At 54.0% G+C, this 22231-nt stretch overlaps 2 protein-coding genes across 4 annotated transcripts; both read right to left on the bottom strand.

Moving 5' to 3' along the window:
- Nucleotides 1-22: 22 nt before the first annotated feature.
- On the bottom strand, nt 23-11526 carry KHSRP (KH-type splicing regulatory protein). Of its 3 annotated transcripts, none has more exons than XM_074350956.1 (20): nt 11166-11526; nt 9367-9463; nt 8716-8754; nt 8330-8369; nt 7322-7371; nt 7009-7080; nt 6177-6234; nt 5695-5869; nt 5409-5507; nt 4958-5056; nt 4746-4848; nt 3962-4062; nt 3725-3869; nt 3484-3644; nt 3292-3401; nt 2644-2732; nt 2363-2563; nt 2181-2258; nt 1940-2100; nt 23-848 (listed from the first exon to the last, which is right to left on the bottom strand). In XM_074350956.1, the coding sequence occupies exons 1-20, from the start codon at nt 11421-11423 to the stop codon at nt 840-842; spliced, it is 2145 nt and encodes a 714-aa protein (XP_074207057.1). In that variant the 5' UTR covers nt 11424-11526; the 3' UTR covers nt 23-839. The 3 variants fall into 3 exon arrangements, with proteins under 3 accessions (XP_074207057.1, XP_074207058.1, XP_074207056.1); XM_074350957.1 differs by having other exon boundaries at nt 23-2100; nt 11166-11262; nt 11407-11517; XM_074350955.1 differs by having other exon boundaries at nt 23-2100; nt 11166-11525.
- A 975-nt stretch (nt 11527-12501) lies between these two features.
- On the bottom strand, nt 12502-22132 carry SLC25A41 (solute carrier family 25 member 41). The gene is made up of 7 exons (XM_010966774.3): nt 18360-22132; nt 17980-18135; nt 17333-17485; nt 17026-17133; nt 14679-14846; nt 14450-14597; nt 12502-13653 (listed from the first exon to the last, which is right to left on the bottom strand). Exons 1-7 carry the CDS (start codon nt 18558-18560, stop codon nt 13481-13483), a joined length of 1107 nt encoding a protein of 368 aa, XP_010965076.1. The 5' UTR covers nt 18561-22132; the 3' UTR covers nt 12502-13480.
- Between the last annotated feature and the right edge of the window lie 99 nt (nt 22133-22231).

Below are 22231 nucleotides of genomic sequence, written 5' to 3'. Positions count from 1 at the left end.
GACGGCACCCAGCAGACACGGGCAGGTTTTGTTATCATTTATTTGTGAAGTTAAAAACGAGCGATAAAAAGTAAAAACTGCCATACAATTTTTTGTTTTGTTTTCCATTTGTGTTCAGTTTCAATGTCCCCTTGAATAGATGAAACACGACAGACCAGTCCTGGGGAGGGGGGAGGGCCGGGGGGAGCTGAGCTGGGGCAGAAGGAGGAGCGAGAGGAGGAGCAGAGAGGCCGAGGGGCTGCCTGGCGTGGGGCGGGGGGGCACCTTTTCCTGCAATATCAATACCTGGTCCAAGGAATGTTCCAACTCTAACTAAAAAAAAGAAATAGCAAGAGTGACTTTTTTTTTCCTTTTTAGAAGTTTATTTTAAAAACATGAAGAGGGCCAAGGGTGGTAGTAGGGAGTGAATGAATTGCTTTCTCCTGAAAGAGGCAGTTTCAGGAAGGTGGGGGGGGAAATAGAGATTTTTATATATATATATAATTTTATAAGTTTTGCTTTGCTTTTTATTTTTTTTAATTTTTTTTTTTAACTTTTTGCAGAGATTTAGTTCTCGCTATCTTCTATGGCTGGCTCAACATGAAGGATCCCAATTTTGAAAGAAAAAATGCATGTGAGACACAGAATGAGCGAGAGAGCGAGAGGCCGGCACTGCCCGCGCCGCGGCCTCGGGCCGCTCCCAGTGAGGGCTCCCCAGGCACCCCCTTGGCAGCCCTCGCTCTCTCAACAAACAAACGGAAAAAAAAACAAACCAAAAAAAAGAAAAGCCCCCAAACAGAACAAAATGGAAAAAAAATAATAAAAGATTTTCACAGATGAAGAGGTTCACATTCATTCGTTCATTGAGCCTGCGGAGAGGGAAGAGATAGGAATTGGTCACTACGGGGAGGGCGGGGGGCAGTGGCCAGGAGGGGCCAGGAAGCCCCTCTCCCGAGCCGGCCTGTGGCGAGCGCAGGCTGGAGGGGTGTGTTTGTAGCTGTCTAATCAGTGCTCCAGGGACTTGGCTGAAGTCAGACTGGCTCCTTGATGGAGGAGAGAGTGACACAGAGGCGAGGAGCAGCAGCATGGGCCGCAGAGAGAGAGGGGAGGGATGAGGGGAGAGAGAGAAAGAGAGAGAGGGAGGGAGGTGGGCGGGGGTGTGGGCAGGGAGAAGCGCTCAGGGTCGGGGGGGGGGGGGGGCCCTCTGTCTCCAGAAAGGCGGCGGCTCCGGCACATCACAACATCAACAATCAGAGACCACGGTGTCCCCACAACACCCCTGTGAGGTAGGTTGGAAGGTGGCAGCGATCGTCATGCCCACTTCACAGACAAGACCAGGACACGGAGGCGGGCGCCGGAGCAGAGGAGGCCAAGCCCAGGCGGAGCGGGAGGGCCGGGCCCTCGGAAGGCTCCCCGCGTCCCTGCCCGAGCCACAGCCGGCCCGCGCCGGGCCACCTGCAGCACACACAGTCACGTGGACGCGCAGGGAAAGATCGTGGGTTTAAAAATAAAAGAATAAAAAGAACAAAACCCATAAAAGTAATGCAGACAGGAGAAAAAATATGTTTTCTTCCCTAGTGGCCAGATTTTGAGTGAGAGAGTTAGCAGCCAGGATGGCGACCAACGTCTGAGCGGACGGCCTTCCCCCCCAGGACTACCCACCAGTTCAACAGTTCCTCCTTTATTTGTTTCGAGCTCTCCCCCAGCGTCACGACAGCGTTACACAGGAACAAGCAGGCCGGCGGAGGGAGGCCTCTTCGTTTAACCTCTGGACCCAGCGCACACTTCCCCCAGCTCGTGGGGACTCCCGGAGACCTCTGGCCACACGGCCCTGCTGCAGGCATCAAGGACACACCCCGCAGGGGAAGGGATTTCCGGCGCTACCCACTAAGGCAGGATGGACGGTAGCCGGGGGTTGGAAGGAAAAAGGAGGAGGAGGAGGGTGGCAATTCCCACTTGCCTGCTGCTGTCCCTGCTGTGTGGGTGGAGGCTGGGGGCCACCAGGACCTGGAGTCTGTCCGTAGTAAGCGGCTTGCTGTCTGTAATATTCAGCCCAGGCGGCGCTGTAGTCTGGCTGGGAGCCTGGGGGTGCTCCCGGACCCCCTCCGGTGGCCACTTGAGCTGTGAGGGGGCAGAGGGTGGGTGAGTGTGGCTGCTGTGAGGCCGCGCCTGGCTCTGCCCCCCGCGGCCCCACGACTCACCCTGCTTCTTGTAGTACTCCTCCCAGGCCTTCGTGTAGTCCTGCTGCGGGGGCGCTCCAGGCTGCTGGGGCTGCTGGCCTGTGAGGTGCGCAGAGGTCAGCGGGCAGCGCGGGGACAGGCCGGCCGACTGCCAGCCCGCCCCCCTGGCTGACCCGAGCCCCTGCGGCGGCCCATGCACTCACCAATCTTTTTGTAATACTCTTCCCAGGCCTTAGTGTAGTCCGACTGGCCGGCAGGTGGGGGCTGCGGGGGCTCACCCTGGGCAGGCGGGGCCGCGGGGGCCGGTGCTGGGCCGGGCACAGGGCCCGGGGGCTGCTGGTAGTAGTGTGAGTAGTAGGCGGCCCAGGCGGCGTTGGGGTCTGCGGCGGCAGCTGCAGCTTTATCTGTGGGAAGAGGGCTTGTGGCCTGAGGCGCAGCACAGGAGGCCGGTCCTCCCCACTCCCCTGGTAAGGGCTTTACTTACTCGGGTCATGAGGAGCAGGCGGTTGCCACTGGGGGTAGGTATTGCCCCAGCCCTGGGGTGGGTACTGGTGAGGAGGGGGGCCTCCGGCACTGCAGGATGAGAAATGGGAACACTGAACCGCGCAGTGGACGGCTGCAGGTGGGAAGCAGGCCCAGACCAGCACCTGTGCGGAGCGGCGGGTTCCAGGCCCAGGGAAAGGTGTGAGATGAACCACGCAGAAGACACACACAAGCTGCGTGGGCCCAAGGACGCAAAATTCCCCCAAAGGCAACATGCAGAGATTCACACACGGGGAGGAGACCAGGGTCAACATCTAGAGCATCCTCTGAAAAGGGTGCCCAGGGGGAGGGTACAGCTCAAGTGGTAGAGTGCATGCTTAGCACACACGAGGTCCTGGGTTCAACTGCCATTATCTCCTCCAGAAACAAAAATATAATAAAAATAAATAAACCCAATTACCTCCCACCACCAAAAAAAACTAAAAAGAAAAGAAAATGGTGTGTATAAAACGGGGCAGGATTGGATGTGTTTGCACTTCTACAAGGTGGGGTGGACCTCTTGGTGGTGACAAATTGGGACTACTGCTCTTCTTGCCAGCACAGTGACCCTCCTCGTCCCAAATCCCTGGGAGCTGGCAGGCATACTCACTGAGGGGGAGCTCCGGGTGGCCCCTGATTGAAGGGCCCGGGGTTGAAGGGCCCCATGGGGCCGGCAGGGCCTGGTCCCCCTGGGCCTGGTCCTACTGGGCAGAGGGGACCCTGGTGGAAGGAGAACCAGACGAGGTCAGCGGGGTGCGAGACAGGAGCTGGGCCCAGGCTCCCAGAACCCCTCTGAGCCCACCTCAATCTTCTCCTCGATGAGCTGTTTGGCATGGTCAATCTGCTGGGGTGAACCCCGGATGATGAACAGTTTGAAGTTGGGGTCCCCATTGGGTGGCAGCTGCCGAGAGATCTCCACGAAGGCGCCTGTTTGCTGGTTTATGGCTTTCACGTTCTCGCCACCTGTGTGGGAGCCACAGGCAGTGAAGGGCAGGCGGGAGGAGAGCCGGTGAGGGATGGAGCCCACGGAGGGACCTACTCACCTCTGCCGATGACCAGCCCGCACTTGTGAGTGGGGATGGAGAAGGTCATCTCCCCACCTGGAGGCCCCCAGTTGCCTTGGCCCCTTCCTCGACCTCGGCCCCCTGGGGGCATGCCAGGACCCCCCGGAGGGCCTGGGGGACCGCTCTGCAAGGGAGGGAGGAGACAGAGGGTAAACATAGGAAGCCAGCCCGGCCCCTCCACCCCTACCAGCTTCTCGGCACACCCACACCACCTACCCTGAGGCTCTGGAGGAGATCATTGATGATCCGTGCTGCGTGCTCACACCGGTCTGGGGGCCCCATTATGTGAGCGATCTTCTCGGGACCCGTCCCGTCATCTGAGGCAGTGCCCAGAGAGCAGACACGGGGTTACAAGAGAAGCTCAACTCCAATCCCGCAACACCACCTCCGGGAGACACTGGGCCAAGCCACACGTCGGGAATATTTCAGACTCGAAGTGCTGCTCGCCACTCTCCCAGTATTCAGGAGCCAGGAAGGAGGCTGGCAGGCCCACAATCCCAGAGAAGGAAACCAACCAGCTAAGGCGGGCTGGCGGCTGAGACTACTTCCTGCACTTGGTACCCCTAGACCTAAGGGATGCACGTTACACAACTAAAAACAGTTAACAAATGTCTGGAAAGCACAGAGGGGTCCCTCCAGCCCACAGACCTGCTGTTCAGACACGCTCACTGAGGCCTGGCAGGAGCCCAGAGCTGGGGCTACAACCTCCAATCCAGCTGGGGGCCCAGGCCACCCTGGCCCTTTGCTGGGGGAGAGGGAAACACACCCACCGTGGATTTGGAAAGTGTGCCCATTGCCTGCTTTCCCCCGTGGCTGTCCCATGGAGGGCGCAGGAGCCAAGGCACATCCTGCTGGTCTGGGAGTAGTAAGGCACCACACAGAGGCTCAACAGGCTGACCCTGGTGCCAAGCTGCCCAGAGTGGACCCCAAGAGTGCTCCTCACAGGACAGGACCGGGCAACGCAACCCAATGCCTGGTGGAAACCTGGGCTGGCCCTGACCTTGCTTAAACTGGATCCGCACGCCAGCATCGTTCTGGATCTTCTTGATCATCTCTCCACTCCGGCCGATGACCACGCCCACAGAATGCCGGGGCACTGGCACCTGGGGGAGAGCGGGACACAGGAGTGTCAGCTGAGTTCCGTGTTCACCATCTGCTGCCCTCCGCTGCCCATGAGCCAACCTCCATCCACCTCGGGAGGCCCGCACTCACATCGATGCCCCCACCGATCCGAGATCCATACTCATTCCGGTCCCCAAAGCCACCCTGGTCACGCTCCCGAAGGATGTCCATCACCATCTCGCAGGCTTGCTGCAAACACACGAGGCATGGTGCACACACAAGCACTGTCGCCCTAGCCTCCCATATCCCCAGGGGTCACTGGTCTAAGCTATGGACCGACACACGTATGCCAAGCTCTTTATCTGCTGCCCTGAGAGACAGGCATGGTGAGCACCCCATTTTTCAGAGAAGAAAATGGAAGATCAGAGTTCAGGCCACCTGCTCATGTACAAACAGTTGAGAGGTAGAGGTCAGCATGAGAACACGAGTCGGGGGCTGGCCTCAAAGCCAGTGTTTCTGGAAACCTGCCCCCTGCCTACAAACCTGCCACCCGCCTGCCCGCTCTCTTTCCCAGAACCCCCCACCCCCGGGGTGCGCTCACCTGCACTTTGTAAGGATCTCCGATGATCCGGAGTGGTTTGTCCACATTCGTGTTCTGGGAACCATCTTGGATTAAAATCATCTTCACTCCAGCTCGTTCCTTTACAACCAAGATTGATAGTCAGAGCTAAGCTTTCAAAGGACTTTCTAAGGCATTGGGGGTGGGGGGTGGGCATGATCCAAAAGGATAAAGGACTCCGGTAAAGCAGTTGGGGGTGGTGGTGTGCAGACGCGCAGACCCAGGAAGCTGTCTTGTGATGGAAGGAGCCTCTGTCCCACCCCCTCACCTGCAGCTGCTTAATCGTCTCCCCGCCTTTGCCGATGACCAGGCCAGCCTTCCCTGCGGGGATCATGATCTCCTGCACCGTGCCGTTCTGGCCCCCATTGGCATTGTCATGGAACTGTCCTGGGGGGCCCCCACGACCCCGAGAGACGATGTCATCCAGCATCATCTTTGCCTTCCTGGGAAGGGGCAGAACGGGGCGCTGTCACTCGGGGGAGTACTGGCCCGGCAGCCCGACCTGGGTCCCAGGAAAGGTGACTCCAACAAGCACTCTGGTGAGACTACCAGAAAGGGGTCTGATCCCTGGGGCTATTCAGGCTCATGTCCCCCAGGCCTCATGAGTCAGAGAAGTCACTGCCAATACAGTTCCCTGGAGAGGGCAGAGGTGGAGGAACATGGTGCGGGAGTCACTGCCACCTTCAAAGGGGTACCGAAGGCTTCTGCCTGCTCCTCCCACTGCAATGACAGGCCCAGCTGGGGACTTACTGGACAGATTCTGGGGCTCCTGTCAAGGACACACTGCGCTCGGGCAGACCGCCACTGTCTGGAAAGGAGAGAAGAAAGGGTTAATGCCTCCCTGGGTGTGCGGTGGCCACTAGGAGGACCTTCCACAGAGATGAAGAGACTTCCAGAACAATCAACGACTACTTCTGCCACCATCCAGCAGCCTGACATCAGTTTATCTCCCCAAACACCTGAGAGACTACTCTATGTAAGGCCAAAATCCAGAAGCTTAAAGTCCAGTAAGGGAGACAGAACTTTCAGGGAAAAGGATGAAGTGGAAGGAGAGTTAGATTCCAGAAGCTCTAAAATCTGCTCCTTCCATCACCACTGACAATCACAGGGGTACCTTCCAGTCAACGAGCTTCCCGCATCAGGGCAAGCGCTCAGGGACCCGGGCAGAGCAGGCACTTGCCCAAGAGCACGCAGAACTGGATCTGCACCCAGATCCGACCTCAAAACTGTTATTTTTAAACAAGCTTCTCTGCCTCACACATCCCCGCGTATTTCCCACCAGTTTAGTTCAGGCTGCAACTTAACCTAATGGTTCAGAGCTTGGTCTGGAGTGAGGCTCCAAGTCCTCAAAGCTAGGTCTTGCACCGCAGCCCCCGCCCCCCATCCTAAAAAGGAAGAAAACAAGAATTGCGGCTACACCTTGGGGCACTGTGCTAGCTGAGATACTGCACTGGGCCCGTGCATACAGCGGACTCAGGGCTCAGTCAACACCGGCCCACTCCACTTCCACCAACCACGCGCTCAAGGGATTAATAAAGAAGAGGGCCAAGAGCCGCACCCCGCCCGGGATCTGCTCTCATACCTGGAGAGATCTGCACTTTGCAGCCTGAATCCTGCTGTATTTTGTTAATCTGTTCGCCTCCTCTGCCAATGACTAGGTAAAGAAAAAAAGAGAAACAGTGTGATGAGGGGGGCCTGGTGCTGAGAAGACTGTGTGAAGGGGGTTCCTAGCCCTGCTGAGAGCCCCACCATCCTCCCTGCCAAGAGAGGATGGGTGAGAGAGAGCATGAAACGGGCTCTATCAGACCAAAGGTCTTTGGGCTGGCTGGGGTTCCCGGGAGACTGCCCCAAGGCGGGGATAGCGGGTATCCCTGACCACGGCGACCCACACTCACTTAGTCCCACCATGCCGTCAGGGACCCTGTACTCTTCTGTCATTGAAGTCCTGCAAAGAGACAATGAAAGTCAGTTTCAAGGAGGAAAGAAGTGGAGAGGGGATGGAAGAGCCAGAGGGCCTCCTGGAGAAACACCCCTCAAAGCCACCACAGGCTCTGCCCTAGGGGGCCCTTGATGCTTCTAGCCTCTGACCCTGCTTCCTATGACATGGGGACCAAGACCCAACAGGCCAAAGTAGAGTCTAACAGCAGCACGGGAGCTCCCTCACCCTGCAGCCAATCAATGAACCTCTCAAGGCCTCAGTCTCCCCATCAGGGCCACGAGAGGCTTGGTCTGCGGCAGTGTGATGCCCTGGACCAGTGCTGCCCCACTGGCTTAAGGCGAGAGCGAGAACCTGGACACTCACAGCAATCTGACCGTGTCACCTGACATCTGTTGATTTTAATTAAAACAAAACTGGTTTTGTATCTTTCTCATTTCATTTTTCCTAGTAAGTTGTTTTTACTGCATTTAACAAAACTTCACCCAATTTTGGGGGATGGGGGGGAAGAAACAATCTGGTCCTTCACAAAAGATCCTACATCAGATTCACCAAAGTCATTTTGGGGCAAAAAGGTAGGCAAGACCCACTGTCCCGCTTTCTGGGCCCCACCAACTCTCAGGGCACAAGCATCCGCATAAGATGGATGAGAAAGCTGAGGCCCGTCCACGGCCTCCTCTAGGAGGGGTGCCTGTGCTTCTGAGCATCCCCACTCCAACAGAAGAAGCAAGAGGGTGCAGAGACCACCTGTTCTCGTTACAGCTAGCAGCCACAACCCTGTCCTCCCTACAGACAGGAGAGTACAAAGAACAGATGAAACTCCTCTGCCTTTCAGGCCTCTTCCTGGTCGACCAGCAATGGAGAAAAAGCCCTAAACGACGTGGTCCTCAGACAGAGCTCTCCCTCAAGTCCATAAGAAAGGCCAGAGACAGCGAGGAAACAACATGTTCTCCAAATCACAACTTACCTGGGGGGAGGATGGATGGGGCCCAGCTGAGAACTGATGGCTGCAGAGAGAAAATCCAAAGGAGAGATTGGCCTGGCTCTTCTTTGGGACCCCGAACACTGCCGGCCCCAGGCGCTCCTGCCTGCACAAGGGGCACCTAGCACCCCTCATGGTGCTTCTGAGCCTTCCTGAGCGCGACGGAGCCCGCCTCATGACAGCACACGCGCTGAGATTTCTGCCTCAGTTTCCAACTGTTGGGATCTCTAAAGCTCATGGACCCCAAATGACAAACACCAAGAACCTCCATAAAGGAGAGGTGCTGTCTGCTCAGTACTGCCAGCTCCTGACAGCTACACCCTCCTAAGACCCTGAAGTCGCCCTCAGCCTGTGTCACCCAATGCACTTACAGTCTCCCTGGGAAGCCAGTTTTTTGCTCTCTGGTTGGTCTGTGAAAAGAAAGAGGACGTCAGATGCAGCACCCACCCACCCGCAGCTGCCTCAAATCAGATGCTGGTGCCTCCTGTCCCGGCAAACAACCCTCTTGCTCCCCACCCCCCACACCAGGACCAAGGCCAGAGAGTAGCAGAGATCAACCCCAGAGGGGACCAGACTTCATCAAACCCACCACTAGTACTCAGGAATAAAAACCCCTTTGTAACAGGGGGAAAATGATGGTGGCCCTGAGTCCTTCCAGCTCAGGACCAAACCTGACTTGGGGAAGTCAGGCTAATGACCAGGTTGAGCATTCTGAATGCGCTGGGTAACACTGCATGCCCTACGGCAGCTAAACTGTACTCATGTGGAGCCTCAGTACAGCTGCCAGCATCTCACTGGAGTAACAATCTTGAGAACTTACAACTTGGACCTGGTCACGATCAACCTGCCCTCCTCTCAGCCACCTGATACCTCAGGGCGACAGGCCGAACAAAAAGAATGAACAAAGCTGGGACTGCTGAGGTTTTAAAAGACCAAATGGCAGCACCCCCCCCCAACTCTGAACCACATTCAAGCAAAGGCACTTTACTCTCGGCTCCTTGGCCCTTTCAGCAGGTAGTTACCTCCATCTTCCAACTGCCTCTTTTGGCCCCCAAAACCAAAATCAGGAGTGCTGTTATTCACCGTTGTAGCAGCATCGCCCCCAATTTTAGCTGCAATCTAGAAATAAAGGGGTAAGCAAATGAGAATTACCACCCAAAACTACCCTCCACAGTGTCCAAATCGACCTCTCACTTCTCTGGTTCATAAAAACCCAACAGGTCTTTCTCTCTGGCCTGGGAGTCGCTTCCCCCTGATTTAGGGAAGAGCCTGTTGGTTAAGACATTCTAAAAGAAGTCTTCACCTAAGGCCTCAGAGTTCAAGAGTTGTTCAGAAATTCCAAAACTCCTTTTTTTGATGGGATTTGTGCCTAAATTGTTTGTGGCCAGACTGTAATCCACACTGACTTGTCCTAGGGGTGAAAGGAAGAAGTTCAGGTGCCAGGGAGGGTCTTCAGGTCATCTCCACCAGAAAGAACTTTCAGACACTTCCTGGTTCAAGTGCCCCATTCTTCTGGGATGCTGTGGAGCACAACTTGCCTGTACCTCCCTCACCTTGAAAACCTTTGCATTTGTTGAACAAATCTTAGGAAAGTTTTTGCTTCAAGGCACCTGAAACCTTCATCTGACCAAAACAAAAGGTCTTTTCAAACACGTTACATTTCAGACACAGGAAGAGTAACTTCAAATAAACCTCACTCCAACAAGTTTAAGACCCAGAGTCTGATGGGGAGATTATCACAAGTTTTCCGAGGAAACACAAACCATGAACTGAGATCTTCCTTCCTAAACTTTTTCTTTGAACAGTCTGAGGCAAAGCTCTCGGGATGCCCAGATGGGGTCTTATCCGTCCCCAACAGACAACATCAACTCTCCCAACTGTAACTGCTTCTCAATCAAGACAGTTGGGGGGGGACCCCATCAAGTGCACACCAGAGTCCTACCCTTACCCCAGAGGTGAAAGCCACACAGCACACTTGGCAGGGAACAGGGCGTTCACCTAACAGGGACCTCCCACCCGGCCCTGGAGGCATCAGGACAACCCTAAGAAAGCGCTCAATGGCCTGAGATGGGTGGGCTTCCCCAAAGGGCAGCAAAGTTCTGGCTTTCTATCCGCCTCCTCCCTTCAGGCCGCGGAGAGGCCGCGAATGGAGCTGGGGAGGTCAGTCAGACCAGCATGTGACACCTCTATGGAGTCATCCTGCCTCAAAACCCAGTGGTGGAACCCTTTCCCTCTTTCCTAGAAAGAGACAGACCACACTTTCAAGCCGTCAGTAGCAACAAAAAGAGCCAGCCCCTATGCCCACCCTCCCCATTTCACCTAAGTGCTTGGCCACTCTCTAGCCGCCGAAGGGTCCCCTTTCCACTTTCCAGCCTCAAGAGAAAGGACTTTACTTTCTCCCACTATCCCTCCTTCCTGGGCAGCAAGCAGGCGGAAATGGGACTGGGATGAGGGCAGAGAGGGCTCTCTGCCCTGCTGGGGAGGTGGGAGCACAGCAAGACCTTCTCCCCGGGAAGGCGGACCCCCTGCTTCCAAGTGTGGGGCGCGTCCTAATGGCTGGGATTCCCAAAATGAGTTCCGGCAGTCCAGAGCCCCTGCACATCCAGGGGCTGCTCCAGGTGACACCCCCGGACGACCCCCCTGCAGGGGGTCACCCCAGGGGGGCCCCACTTGAGGCTTCTGGGGAGGCCCAAGCCCCCGCCTACGGCCTCACGTGACCCGCGGCGGCCCCGGCCCCCCCACCGCGACCCCGCGCGCGCGCACGTGACCCCGCCCCCTCCCCCGCCCGCGCGCGCGCCCCTCAGGCCCGCGGCCTCCTCACCTGGCGGGCCCGCTGCACGGCGTCAGCGAAGGCGTCCTTGCGGATTCCCGGACCGCCCCCGCCGGGTGGTTGCGAAGGGCCCCCGGCCGACCCCCCGCCCGGGCCGCCGCCGCCAGGGCCGCCGCCGCCCCGGTCCCCCGCGCCCGGCGGGCCCGGCGGAGGGCCTCCCCCGGCGCCCCCGGCTCCTCCGGACCCCCCGCCCCCGCCGGCGGGTGGCGGCGGTCCGGGCGGGGGTCCTCCGGTGCTGTAGTCTGACATGGCGCGGCGAGGCCGGGCCTGGCGCGGAGGCTGAAGCTGAGGAGGAGGAGGCAGCAGCGGCTGCTCAACGCGGGAACAAGGCCTCGCTCCACACGGCCGCGGAGCACTCTGGGAACCCAGAGGCTGGGAAGACGACGAGGGGGGGAGGGTCGCCCCCTCCCGACGCCGGCTTGACGGACGGCGCTGTCGGGCCAATGGGAGGCGGCCGCCGCTCCCTGGACACCAATCGTGGGCCCTGGAGGCGAGCGGCCAATCGGAGTGCTGTGAGAGGCAGTGGGCGGGAGGCGCTGCGAGATCGACAGCTCTCGGAGGCAATGGGCTGCGGGCTGCTAGCGCTGGGCGGGTAAATCGAGGCGATCCGGGAAGCCCAGAGGCCCAATGAAGCAGGACTTTCAGAATCGCGGGGCGGCTTCAGAACCGGATTGACGGCTCCGAAGCATCAAGTGTACAGGAAGGAGGTACTGGCGACAGGCCTCTTTGAACGGGCTGGGCAGGAGCCGGGTGAGATAGTCGGGTACACCAGCCAATGAGTGCACGCGGAAGGCGGTTCTTGTAGAGATCGGCAGTCAATTTAATCCAATCTCTGACGAGCTCTGTGTGAGGCGCTTACGTTTGGCCTGGATTGGTTTCCTTACTAACCGGAATCCTTTTCTAGACCTGTCTTCTAAGCCAATGGCTGAGCGGCAGGGGCGGGTGTAAGGTGACTGACACCACTTCGGACAAATGGCAGTGGAGAAAATAGAGGCGCCCAGTTTTGGTGGGAGCCAGTGGAAGCGCAGCTGCATTGGGGCGGATACGGTCGCCAGACAGCGAGAGGGGATTAGCGGGAGCTGTGGTGAATGGCAGCCGACGTGGGCATTGGCGACCGGCTGCCGGAATTCAGGCCTGATGTCTGGGTTAGCGCCCCAGGAGCCTGGCTGGGTAGGCCAGGCACGTGGCCTGCTTGAGGCTTTGGAGACGGGTGCTTCCGGGGGCGGGGTGGCTTTAGAGCAAGAGGAAACTCAGGGATTCGCTGTACCCCCTCTCCTCTGTCACCAGGGGATCTAGAGCCTCCACTTCTCTTCCAGGACTCATGGTACCAGCTCCCCTCCTGAACTCAAGGGTCTGGGGCCTTTGCTTTCCTCCTAGGACTGAGAGATCCCAGCCTCTAATTCTACATCCCACACCCGCTTCACGTAAGGTCCTTGGATACAACCCCCAATCTCTGATCCTAGGCCCTCAGCTTCCCCCCTGGACCCAGGCATCATGCAGGCTTCCAATTCACATTCAGGACTGAGGTGCCGGCCCAAGGTACCCATCCCCAGCTCCAGGACCCAGGGGTCCCAGATACCCAGCTGGGATTCGAGATTCAAGGATCCCATATACCTAGCTCCTCTCAGACCCAGATATCTGAATCACCCAGCTCCCTCTTAGACCCAGCATATTCCAGGTTCCCAGCTTACCCTGTAGATTTGTTTAGGGGCGAGTCCATTTGGAGGAGTCACATTTGGGGAGTTCCCAGGATAGTGAGGGAAGTGCTCATGAGTTTTGGGATGTCTAAGTGTCAGATTTGGCGAATTTAGGAACCATTTTGACTTTTGGAGGCATTTGAGGACTGGGTCTGATACTGGCCCCCAGCCCCATTCTAGACACAGGATTCCACGTCCCGAACTCACCTCCTGGAACCAAGGATTCAAGGTCCCTAACTTATCTCCTGGACCCAGGGATTCCAGATAACCAGCTCCTCTCTTGGACCCAGGAATCTAGGTCCCCTTTGACCTCCTGAACCCAGGTAGACACATCCAGTAGGAAACCATCTCTTTATTCCTGGGTTGTCTCCACATTCACCCTTTTGCCCTGAAACCAGGATAAGTCACAACAGCCAAACTGGAGTCCAAACTAGTCCCAGGCTGCACCCTGGGGAGGAGGCTCCAGGAATCTTCTAATCCAGGCCCCCAGCCTGCTTCTCCTGACAAAAGCTGCCCTGGGTCCTGAGCGTGGAGGGCTCTTTGGGGTCAGGGGACACTGGATCCTCCCAGTGTCCATTTCTGCCCAGGGTGTGTCACCTAGCTCACTGCTTATATGCCCAGGGTCTTCTTCATGGCTTCGTACACCATGTAGCTGATGCCACCTGCCGGCAACACCTTCAGTAGTGTGGGGGTCATGCCTCGGTACAGCCCCGGCCAGCCCTGCTGGGCCAGGATCCGCCGGAAGACTCCACGCATGGTGGGGTTCGAGCCCTCCACAGTGTCTGCAAGGATGGGCAAACTCAGAGCCTGGGTCAGAGATGACTTGGCCTCCTGAAGGGAGTGGGGGGGGGGGACTGGAATGCTGAGGGGTGGGAAGTGAAGCCAGGAGCAGGGGGTCTGCGTGTTAGCTGGAAAGCAGTTTGGAAGATTTTTTGAGGAAATTGGTCAGTTTGGGAGAGTGAGGGGCAGGAATTTTCAGGATTTGTTTTGGGGAACATCTTAGAAAACATTTAAATTTCTAAGATCTGCTAGACTTGGAGAGTGTGCTGATGAGTAATTTGGAGACATTTTCAAGCTCAAGGTGGTGGGGTGAGGACCTGCTTGGATGTGTGAGGATTTGTTTAGGGGCTGAGAGTCCACTGGGGGGAGTTGCATTTAGGGAGTTGCCAGGATAGTGGGGGAAGTGGTTATGAATTTGGGGGTGTCTAAGTATCAGATATGACCAATTTAGGAACTATTTTGACTTTCAGAGCCAATTGAAGGCTGGGTCTGATTTGAAGAAGTTGGGAGTCATTTGGGGAATGTCTTGAGGTCAGTATGGGGGGCCTGGATCACATTCAGAGAGGTTTGTGGGAGTCATTTGGGAGATGGCCATTCCTTTTAGCCATATGTAGGGTTAATTTAAAGACTGGGATCTGGTGTGGGGGGAGTGTAAGTCCTAGTGGGTTCAGGGCTCAGCACATGTGGCCAGGATCAGATGTGGCAAGTTTGGGAGTCAGTTTTGGGAGATGCGAAAGTTCAGAGAGTGGAGGCAGGGCAGGGAGGGGCCCACGAGGTAGCCCCCAGAGCCAGGCTGACCTTGGGCCTGCATCCTGGTGCGCACTAAAGTCAGCGGGTAGCTGGCCATCTGGCCACAGGTTGTGGACAGTGTCACAGATGACAGACTGACTAGGCCGCTAGGGTCCTCCATGTCCCTGCCCGACTTCAGCCAGAAGCACCTGAGCATCTGCAAGGAAAAAAGGCCGGGAGGAAGCTGTCTCCAGGCTGGGGTTCAGGCTACCTGCCACACCCTCTGCAGGACCCACACCTCGTAGACGGCCAGGTCAGTGCAGGCGTAGGGGATGATGCCCAGCATGTTGGGCAGATAACCTCGGTAAAGGGCACGGGTGCCCTCCTGCTCCAGGATCTGCCTGGCACAGTCCAGCAGCCCCTTGTACTGGCCGGTCCGGCGCAGGGCCAGCCGCGTCTTCAGCACCTGGGGAGATGAGGAGTGAGGCGGCTTATTTGACTTCATCCTTTCAGTGACCCCCCCCCAACCATGGCCACTGTCCCCACCTACACAGGAGGGACCTGCCCAAGAATTTGGACAGCTGAGTTCAAACCCTGACCCGTCAGATCCCTTGACCTGGGTGTGCGCTTAGCCCAAGAGGATGAGGGAAGTGTCAGGAGCCGAGTGTGGTCTGTGACAGCTACCAGATCTGCCAATTTCCCGAAAGAAGCCATTTTTATGAAACAATCTAATACCAAAATATTGGCAGTTCAGCAAGGTTGGGGTATAGCTCAATGGTAGAACACATGCTTAGCATGCACAGGGTCCTGGGTTCAATCCCTAGTACCTCCATTAAAAAAAAAAAAACACCTTAAAAAATATTGGCAGCTCTACAATCTTGTAAAAGACACACCAAGTGTGGTAGGCAAAATTCTAAGATGGTCCCCAAGTTTCCCATCCCCCTGCTGTGCATGCTCTGTATAAGGCCTTCCCTTCCCTTCTACCCTTGAGCTATGAGATGGGCTGTCACTACTCTGGATCAGGTTACATGATATGACAAATGTGAAAATATTTTGCAGGTAAATTGTCCTGGGTGGGCCTCACCAAATCAGGTGAGTCCTTTCAAAGAGAGTTGATTGACAGAGACAGAAGGCATTGGAAAGATTGGAAGCATCAGAAACACTCTGGAGTTGGTCTTAAACAAGCAAAGTGTTGTGGGGAGGACCCTGTGGCAGAGAGCAGAGTGTGGTCTCCAGGAGCTAAGGACCTCAGTCCTACAACCGTAAGGGACTGAATCACACCAACAACCAGGGAGTTTGGCAGAGGAGCCCCAAGCCTCAGGTGGGTTCGTTAGTAGCCCAGCCGACACCTTGATTTCTACCTGATCAAATGATGAGCAGAGAATCCAGCTAGCCAGTGCCCAAACATGACCCACAGAAGCCATGAGCCATGATAATAAATCTGTATCATTTTAAGCCACTGATAATGAACTCATCTACAAAACAGAAACAGACTCACAGACAGTAAACAATCTTATGATTACCTGGAGACAGGGGGTGGGAAGGGATAAATTTGGAAGTTTGAGGTTTGCAAATGATAATTACTATATATAAAAATTGATTTAAAAATAAATTTCTTTTTTAAAAAAGCCACTGTGTGGTCTTTTGTTATGTGGCAATTGAAAACCAAAACACTTCAGAAGAAACTCAATTAGACAAGGGCAAGAATTATATAAAGAAAACTTTAAAGGACCATTAAGGGACAAAAAAGGAGACTTTCTTATGTATGAATTGAACACCATCCCAGGAAAAAAACAAATACCAGTAGAGGATCTTGTATTCCAAACGAGGCAGGTTGCTTCTAAAGTTTAAATGGAAAAAAACAATGAGAATAGCCCAGAAATGTGATAAGGAAGAGCAGGGATGGAAAATAGACATAATATCAAGACTCAGAAATTAAAGACTGAAAGCAAAACTACATAGACGGTAAAATGATCATTGGTGGCCAGGGACCGGGGGAAGGAGGGAGAGGTGAGTAGATGGAATACAGCAACTTTTTAAGGCAGTGAAACAATTCTGTGTGATGCTATTGCGGTGGCTACATGTCACATGTTTGTCAAAATCCACAGCATGTACAACACAAAATGTGAACCCTAATATCAGCTCTGGGCTTTAGTTCATAACCATGTATCCACATTGGCTCATCAGTGGTAACAAATGTACTGCCCAAATGCTCAATAACGGTGGAAACTTTGTACATATGCAGAGAGGTGCAGGGGAACACGCTGTACTTTCTGCTCAAGTTTTCTGTAAGCTTAAAACTGCTCTACAAAATCAAGTCTATTCATTAAAATAAATCAAAGATAGTATTGCATAAAGACACCAAGACAACGAAAAGAAAGGTCAGAAGGAAACCACATGTATACAGGAATTTAGCAAATTACAATGGTGGCACCTCGGGTCATGGAGGGTGGGGGGAAGGAGAGGACCCAGTCAGTAAACAGGGTTGAGGTGCCTGGGTAGCCACCTAGAATAAGTTTGATACATATCTTACATGAAGGAGAGGAGGAGAAGGCGGAGGAGGAGGGGGAGGGAAGGAAGCAGCAGCAGCAGGTGCCAACTCATCTTTATTTGTTTCATCTTCTGCGGGGCAGAGATTCTCTTACCTCCATGGGGTTGATGAGCGTCTGGGAAGTGGCCACAGCCAGGGAGCCAGCAAGGAGACGTTCCTGAAAGGGTGGGGACCCATGCACTCCACAGAAGTAGTTCTTACACTGCGACAGGAGAGAGGAACATGAGAGAATAGTTAACCTTCTGCCTTCCTGACACTCATCCCGGGGAAGAGCTCTCAGACTTGGAGGGTGAAAGTGCGTCATGGATAAGGATCTGGGCTTTTTTTTGAGTGGGGGGCAGAGGGTACAGGAGGGGTGAGGGCTTGAGGGTGGGGCTGAGGAAAGCAGACCATCCCCCTACCTGTTCGAAAACGGAGAACTTGATGGCGTACTCCGGGGCGATCTTGAGTACGTTCATACCGTTGCCGCGCCACAGGGAGCGGAACCCCCCCTCCTGGACCATGCTCCGGAGACCTCCCAGCAGGTTCATGAAATTCGTCTTGGAGGAGTAGACCTGGGGATAGGGAGGCCCCCCCGCCTGTGAGGAGCACTCCACCCCGTCTCCATCTTCATCCCAGCTTGGAGCTCAACCCCTCTCCTGTCCCCAGCTGCCCCACTCCTACGCTACCCCCTCCCATCCCCATTCCTTCTTCAACACCTTCCCTAGCTGGTCCCAGAATTCTCCGGCACAACCCAGACCCAAACCCAACGCCAGCCCACATTCCCATCTCATCCTTCATCTTTACCTCCTCTCCAGTCCTCTTTTGTCTTCAAAGCCACCCAAAGACCACATCCCCAACGCTATCCCTGTTCCTGGTACCATCCTTTCAATGTCTTCAACTCCAACCCCCACCACATCTCCATTCAGACCCTTCTAACTCCAACCCCTGTCCCAATCCCACGCTCGGACCAATTTCTGGTTGCACCCTCACCCCCATCCTGAACTCCATCAGCTCCACCTCCGACCATCCCCACCCCCATGGCCCCAGGGCTGGGCTCCCCACGCACCTGCATGTACACCTTGGCCCGGTCCAGAGGGGCCGTGCCGGTGCGAGACACTGCCCCAGCCGTGGCTCCCGAGAGGAGAAATTTCCACAGAGCTCCCTCGTTATCCACTTCCAGGACGTCCACGGGGACCATGAGCTGCTCTCCCGTGTCCAGCACCTGCGGGACAGACCCAGCTCCCGCCCACACTCAGCCAGGCTGAAGCTCCTTCCCAGACACGTCTCTAGAACCCCGTCCTGGTCAAAGGCCGAACCTGGTCCCCACTGCTTCATGGTGGAATTCCAGGTCTGCTTGGAGGGGAGCGGGCCATGCAGAGCGGGCGGGCCTTCTGTCCTTGCAGTCCTGACTAGAGGTGCTGGGAGGCCTGTGGTTCCCAAACTCACCTGCTGTGATGGGAGATGCTCCAGTTCACTTTCACGCACGTGCCCAAACACGTACCCATACACGTGAGTACAGCCTGGGTTCCGGAAGTGGGGTGGGGGTGGGGGTGGGGTGTTGGCTTTGGTGAGTAAGGCCTTGACCCTCTTAAACAGGGTCTGGACCCTTGAGCAAGGTTTCTGAGCTTCCTCAGGTTGGGCTCCCATGGTAGCTGACACCCAGGTTCAAATCCCTGGCGAGAGGTTTGCCCATCTAGCAACCTTGTGGGAGGGGCGCCTTGTAAACTTGGGTCCCAGGGGATGATGAGGTCACAGAGGCCCTTGTGACCTCACTGCATATGCTGGACTGAGCGAGCGTCTCTCCTCACAAAAAGGTCCACATTGTAATCCCTCTCAACCTGTGAACGTGTTATGTTACATGGCAAAGGGCAAGGGGTAGATATATTTGCATAGAATTAAGGTTCCTAACCAGCTGATGGGGAGATGGAAAGATTGTTCTCGATTAACCACAGGGGCTCAGTGTCATCTCACGAGTCCTTAAACAGGGAAGAGGGAGGCAGAACAGTCAGCATTCGAAGGACTGGGTGTGAGGAAGACTTCACTAGCCGCTACTGGCTTTGAAGAAGGAGAAGGCGGGTGCTGTGAGCCACAGAATGAAAGTGGCCTTTAGAAGCTGGAACCCTGGGGCTTCCAGAAGGAGCCAGCCCTGCCGACACCTTAATTTTAGCCCAGCAAGATCCACATCAGGCTTCTGACCTCCCAGAATAATATGCGTTGTTTTAAACCACCAAGTTTGTGGTTCTTTGTCACAACAGCCATAGGAAATTAACACGCTGTGTTTCATTGTTATGGCAACAAGAGATGGAAGTTGGGGAGAACGAGAAGGCTCTGGAGCTCTGGGAGAGAGAGACACACAGTGAGTCCCCAAGTAAGATGGGCATAGGTTGAGAGTCAATGGACCTGGGTTGGAATCCCATCTCGGGCACGTCTTGCTGTGTGACCTTAGCGTAGCTGCTTTATTTCTCTGAGCTTCAGTTTCCCCATCTGGAAGTTGGAAGCAATGATTAACTCTACCATGGAGTGTTGTCAGTAGGATCCAACGAGAGTTTTCATCGAGGGCACCTCCATCCTCCAAGTTGTTTGATCAAAAACCTTGATGTCATCCTTGGATCCTCCCTTTCTCTCTTGCCCACAGTCTGCCATCAAATTCTGGGGGCTTAACCTTCAAAGAGTACCCAGAGGCGGCTGCTGCTTACCGTGTGCATGGCCACCACTTTGGTCCAGCCCTGCTGTCGCTTACCTGGGCCGGTGTGGTGGCCTCCACCATGCTTCCACAGCTCCTGCCCTCCCCACAGCAACCCTCAGAGAGCGTTTGTAAGCACCTGAGTCAGGTCCCGCCCCTCCTCTGCCTACAGCCCTTGGGGGCTCCCACCTCCCATGGGTAAAAGCTCAAGTCCTCCCCATGGCCCACAAGGCCCTGTAGCCCCTGCCCCTGTCCCCTCCCAGTCCTCACCTCCTCCCTCTCTCCCCTTCGCTCACATGGGCCTCCTTGTTCCTCCAACACGTCAGGCATGGTGCTGCCCCTGTACCTTTGCACTGACCACTCTGCCTGGGATGCTGTTTCCCTAGACACCCCCATGGCTCACTCCCTCACCATCTTTAAATTTTTTTTTCAAATATCACCTTCTCTCTGACCTCTCTACTTAAAATTTAAACTATAGTTTTCTCATCCCTCCTCCCTCCTTTATTTTTCTCTGGGACGCCTTTGCTATCTACACTGCTACATATTCACTCACTTGAGTTTCTTCTTCATTTCTCCCCACTGGAATGTAGGGCCTAGGAGAACAGAGATCTTTGTTTCATTCAATTCTGTGTCCAATGTCCAGAATGGGGTCTGGCATAAAGTAAGTGTTCAATAAATATATGCTCAATAAAGAATGAAATAATACATTAAGGGGCTTAGCACAGAGCGAGGGTACACAGCACTTACTTAATAAATGTAAGTTCTTTCCCTTTCAAGATTTCAGTGGAGTAACAATAAGAGGTCAGATTCATGGGTACTAGAGGCAGAGGGTGGGGAGAGTGTGAACCAGATGAAGGTGGTCAAAGGTACAAACTTCCAGTTGTAAGATAAATAATACTAAAAAAAAGATAAATAAGTACTAAGGAGGTAATATGCACACGATAAATAGAATTAACAGAGCTGTATGTTATATATGAAAGTTAAGAGAGTAAATCCTAAGGGTTCTTATCACAAGAAAATTTTTTCTCTTTAACCTTGTATCCAAATGAGATAATGGATGTTCGCTAAACTTACTGCGATCATTTCTTTATGCTGTGTTAATCAAATCAGTATGCTGTGCACCTTAAATTTATACTGTGCTATATGTCAACTATATCTCAACAAAACTGGAAGAAAACAAATGTGGACAAGGAAATGGATGTTGAATGTCCCAGTTAAATTAAAAAGTGGTAACACCAGATGCTGGCATGGCCACAGTAAAACTGGTAGTGCTAATTCCTTGTCGGTAGCTGTGTATAACGCACACAATTTTTGTGGCGGCATGACCTGCAGATAGTCATATGCTTTGACCCAGAAATCCCACTTCTGGGAATTGATCCTAAAAATATAATTTTTAAAAAGTGAAAATACAAAACAGCTAGCAAGGCTTGATCCCTTATCTGAGTGTGTGAAAAACCTTATCTATGTATGTGTATGTGTATTGGTTAGCTATTGCTGCATAACAAGTCACCACCTCCCAACCATAGCAGCTTAAAACATGAACAAGGTGGTAGCTGCAGTATCTTTATAACCTAATCTTGGAAGTAATATACCATCACTTCTGCCATATTCTCTTGGTCATACAGACCCACCTTGGTACAATGAGAGAGATTACACAGGAATGTGAAAAGCAAGAGGCAAAGATCATTGGGGGACATCTTGGAGGATGACTATCATAATCAACAAAGAAAAAAGTTTCGTCTTGTGAAGACAGGCAGAAATTGGCATCCAAATAATACCAGAAGATAGGAAGAGGCACTGAAAGATTCTCCCCTAGACTCTAGTGGGAAAATGGCCTTGCTGACACCTTGATGTTGGAGTTCTACCCTCCAGAATTGTTAGAGAATAAAATTCTGTGTTCTTTTTTAAAATTTATGATAGCCCAAAAGTGGAAACAACCCCAGTGTCCATCAGTGGATGAATGGATAAACACAGTGTGGTCCATCCCTACAGTAGAATATTACTTAGCCTTAAAAAGCAAGGAGATTTTGACATATGCTACAGACACAGATAAACCTTGAGGCCATGATGCTCAGTGAAATAAACTAGGCTCAGAAGAACAAATGCTGTGTGAGTCCACTTATACAAGGTTCCTAGAGGAGTCAAATCCATAGAGACAGAAAGTAGGATGGTGGGTACCATGGACTGGGGGAGGGGGATGGGGAGTCAGTGTTTAATGGAAAAAGTTTTGGAGCTGGATGGTGGGGGATGGTCATAAGACAATGTGAATGTACTTAATGTCACAGAACTGTATACTTAAAAATTGGTTAAAATGGTAGCTTTTACATAATGTGTATTTTACCACAATATGAAAATACGACAATCTAAAATGATGTTGCTGTTTTAAGCCCCAGTGGTGGTAACTTGTTACTGCATCCCAAGGATAGGAACACACTTGTATAATTATGAAAAAGACAGGAAACATTAGGAGGGCTCCTGAATGTGGACTGTTCCCTGCACCCGCTTCACAGACGTGGAAACTGAGGCTCAAAGAGGGAGTCATTTCCTGGTGTCCCAGAGCCGTGTGTGATGGCAGCTGGCCCATCCCTTGGGTGGTGTCCCTCCCCTGTGGGTAGTTTGAGATGGTCCCATATCC

This window comes from Camelus bactrianus, chromosome 22 (assembly GCF_048773025.1).
Source record: "Camelus bactrianus isolate YW-2024 breed Bactrian camel chromosome 22, ASM4877302v1, whole genome shotgun sequence".
Classification (NCBI taxonomy): domain Eukaryota; kingdom Metazoa; phylum Chordata; class Mammalia; order Artiodactyla; family Camelidae; genus Camelus; species Camelus bactrianus.
Note: the sequence above shows the minus strand (reverse complement) of the source record. Positions and strands in the feature narration are given on the sequence as shown.

What these genes read in the sequence shown, in the direction of transcription:
- KHSRP (XM_074350955.1), bottom strand. Translation starts at nt 11,423, where the DNA reads ATGTCAGACTACAGCACCGGAGGACCCCCGCCCGGACCGCCGCCACCC. An exon ending in CAAAGTGCAGATCTCTCCAG is followed by an intron (nt 6,235 to 7,008) that starts GTATGAGAGCAG and finishes TCTCCTTTCCAG; the next exon opens with ACAGTGGCGGTCTGCCCGAG. An exon ending in GAGATCCTTACAAAGTGCAG is followed by an intron (nt 5,057 to 5,408) that starts GTGAGCGCACCC and finishes GTGTGTTTGCAG; the next exon opens with CAAGCCTGCGAGATGGTGAT.
- SLC25A41 (XM_010966774.3), bottom strand. Translation starts at nt 18,560, where the DNA reads ATGGGAGCCCAACCTGAGGAAGCTCAGAAACCTTGCTCAAGGGTCCAG. An exon ending in AGTTCTCCGTTTTCGAACAG is followed by an intron (nt 17,134 to 17,332) that starts GTAGGGGGATGG and finishes CTCCTGTCGCAG; the next exon opens with TGTAAGAACTACTTCTGTGG. An exon ending in CACCAGGATGCAGGCCCAAG is followed by an intron (nt 13,654 to 14,449) that starts GTCAGCCTGGCT and finishes CCATCCTTGCAG; the next exon opens with ACACTGTGGAGGGCTCGAAC.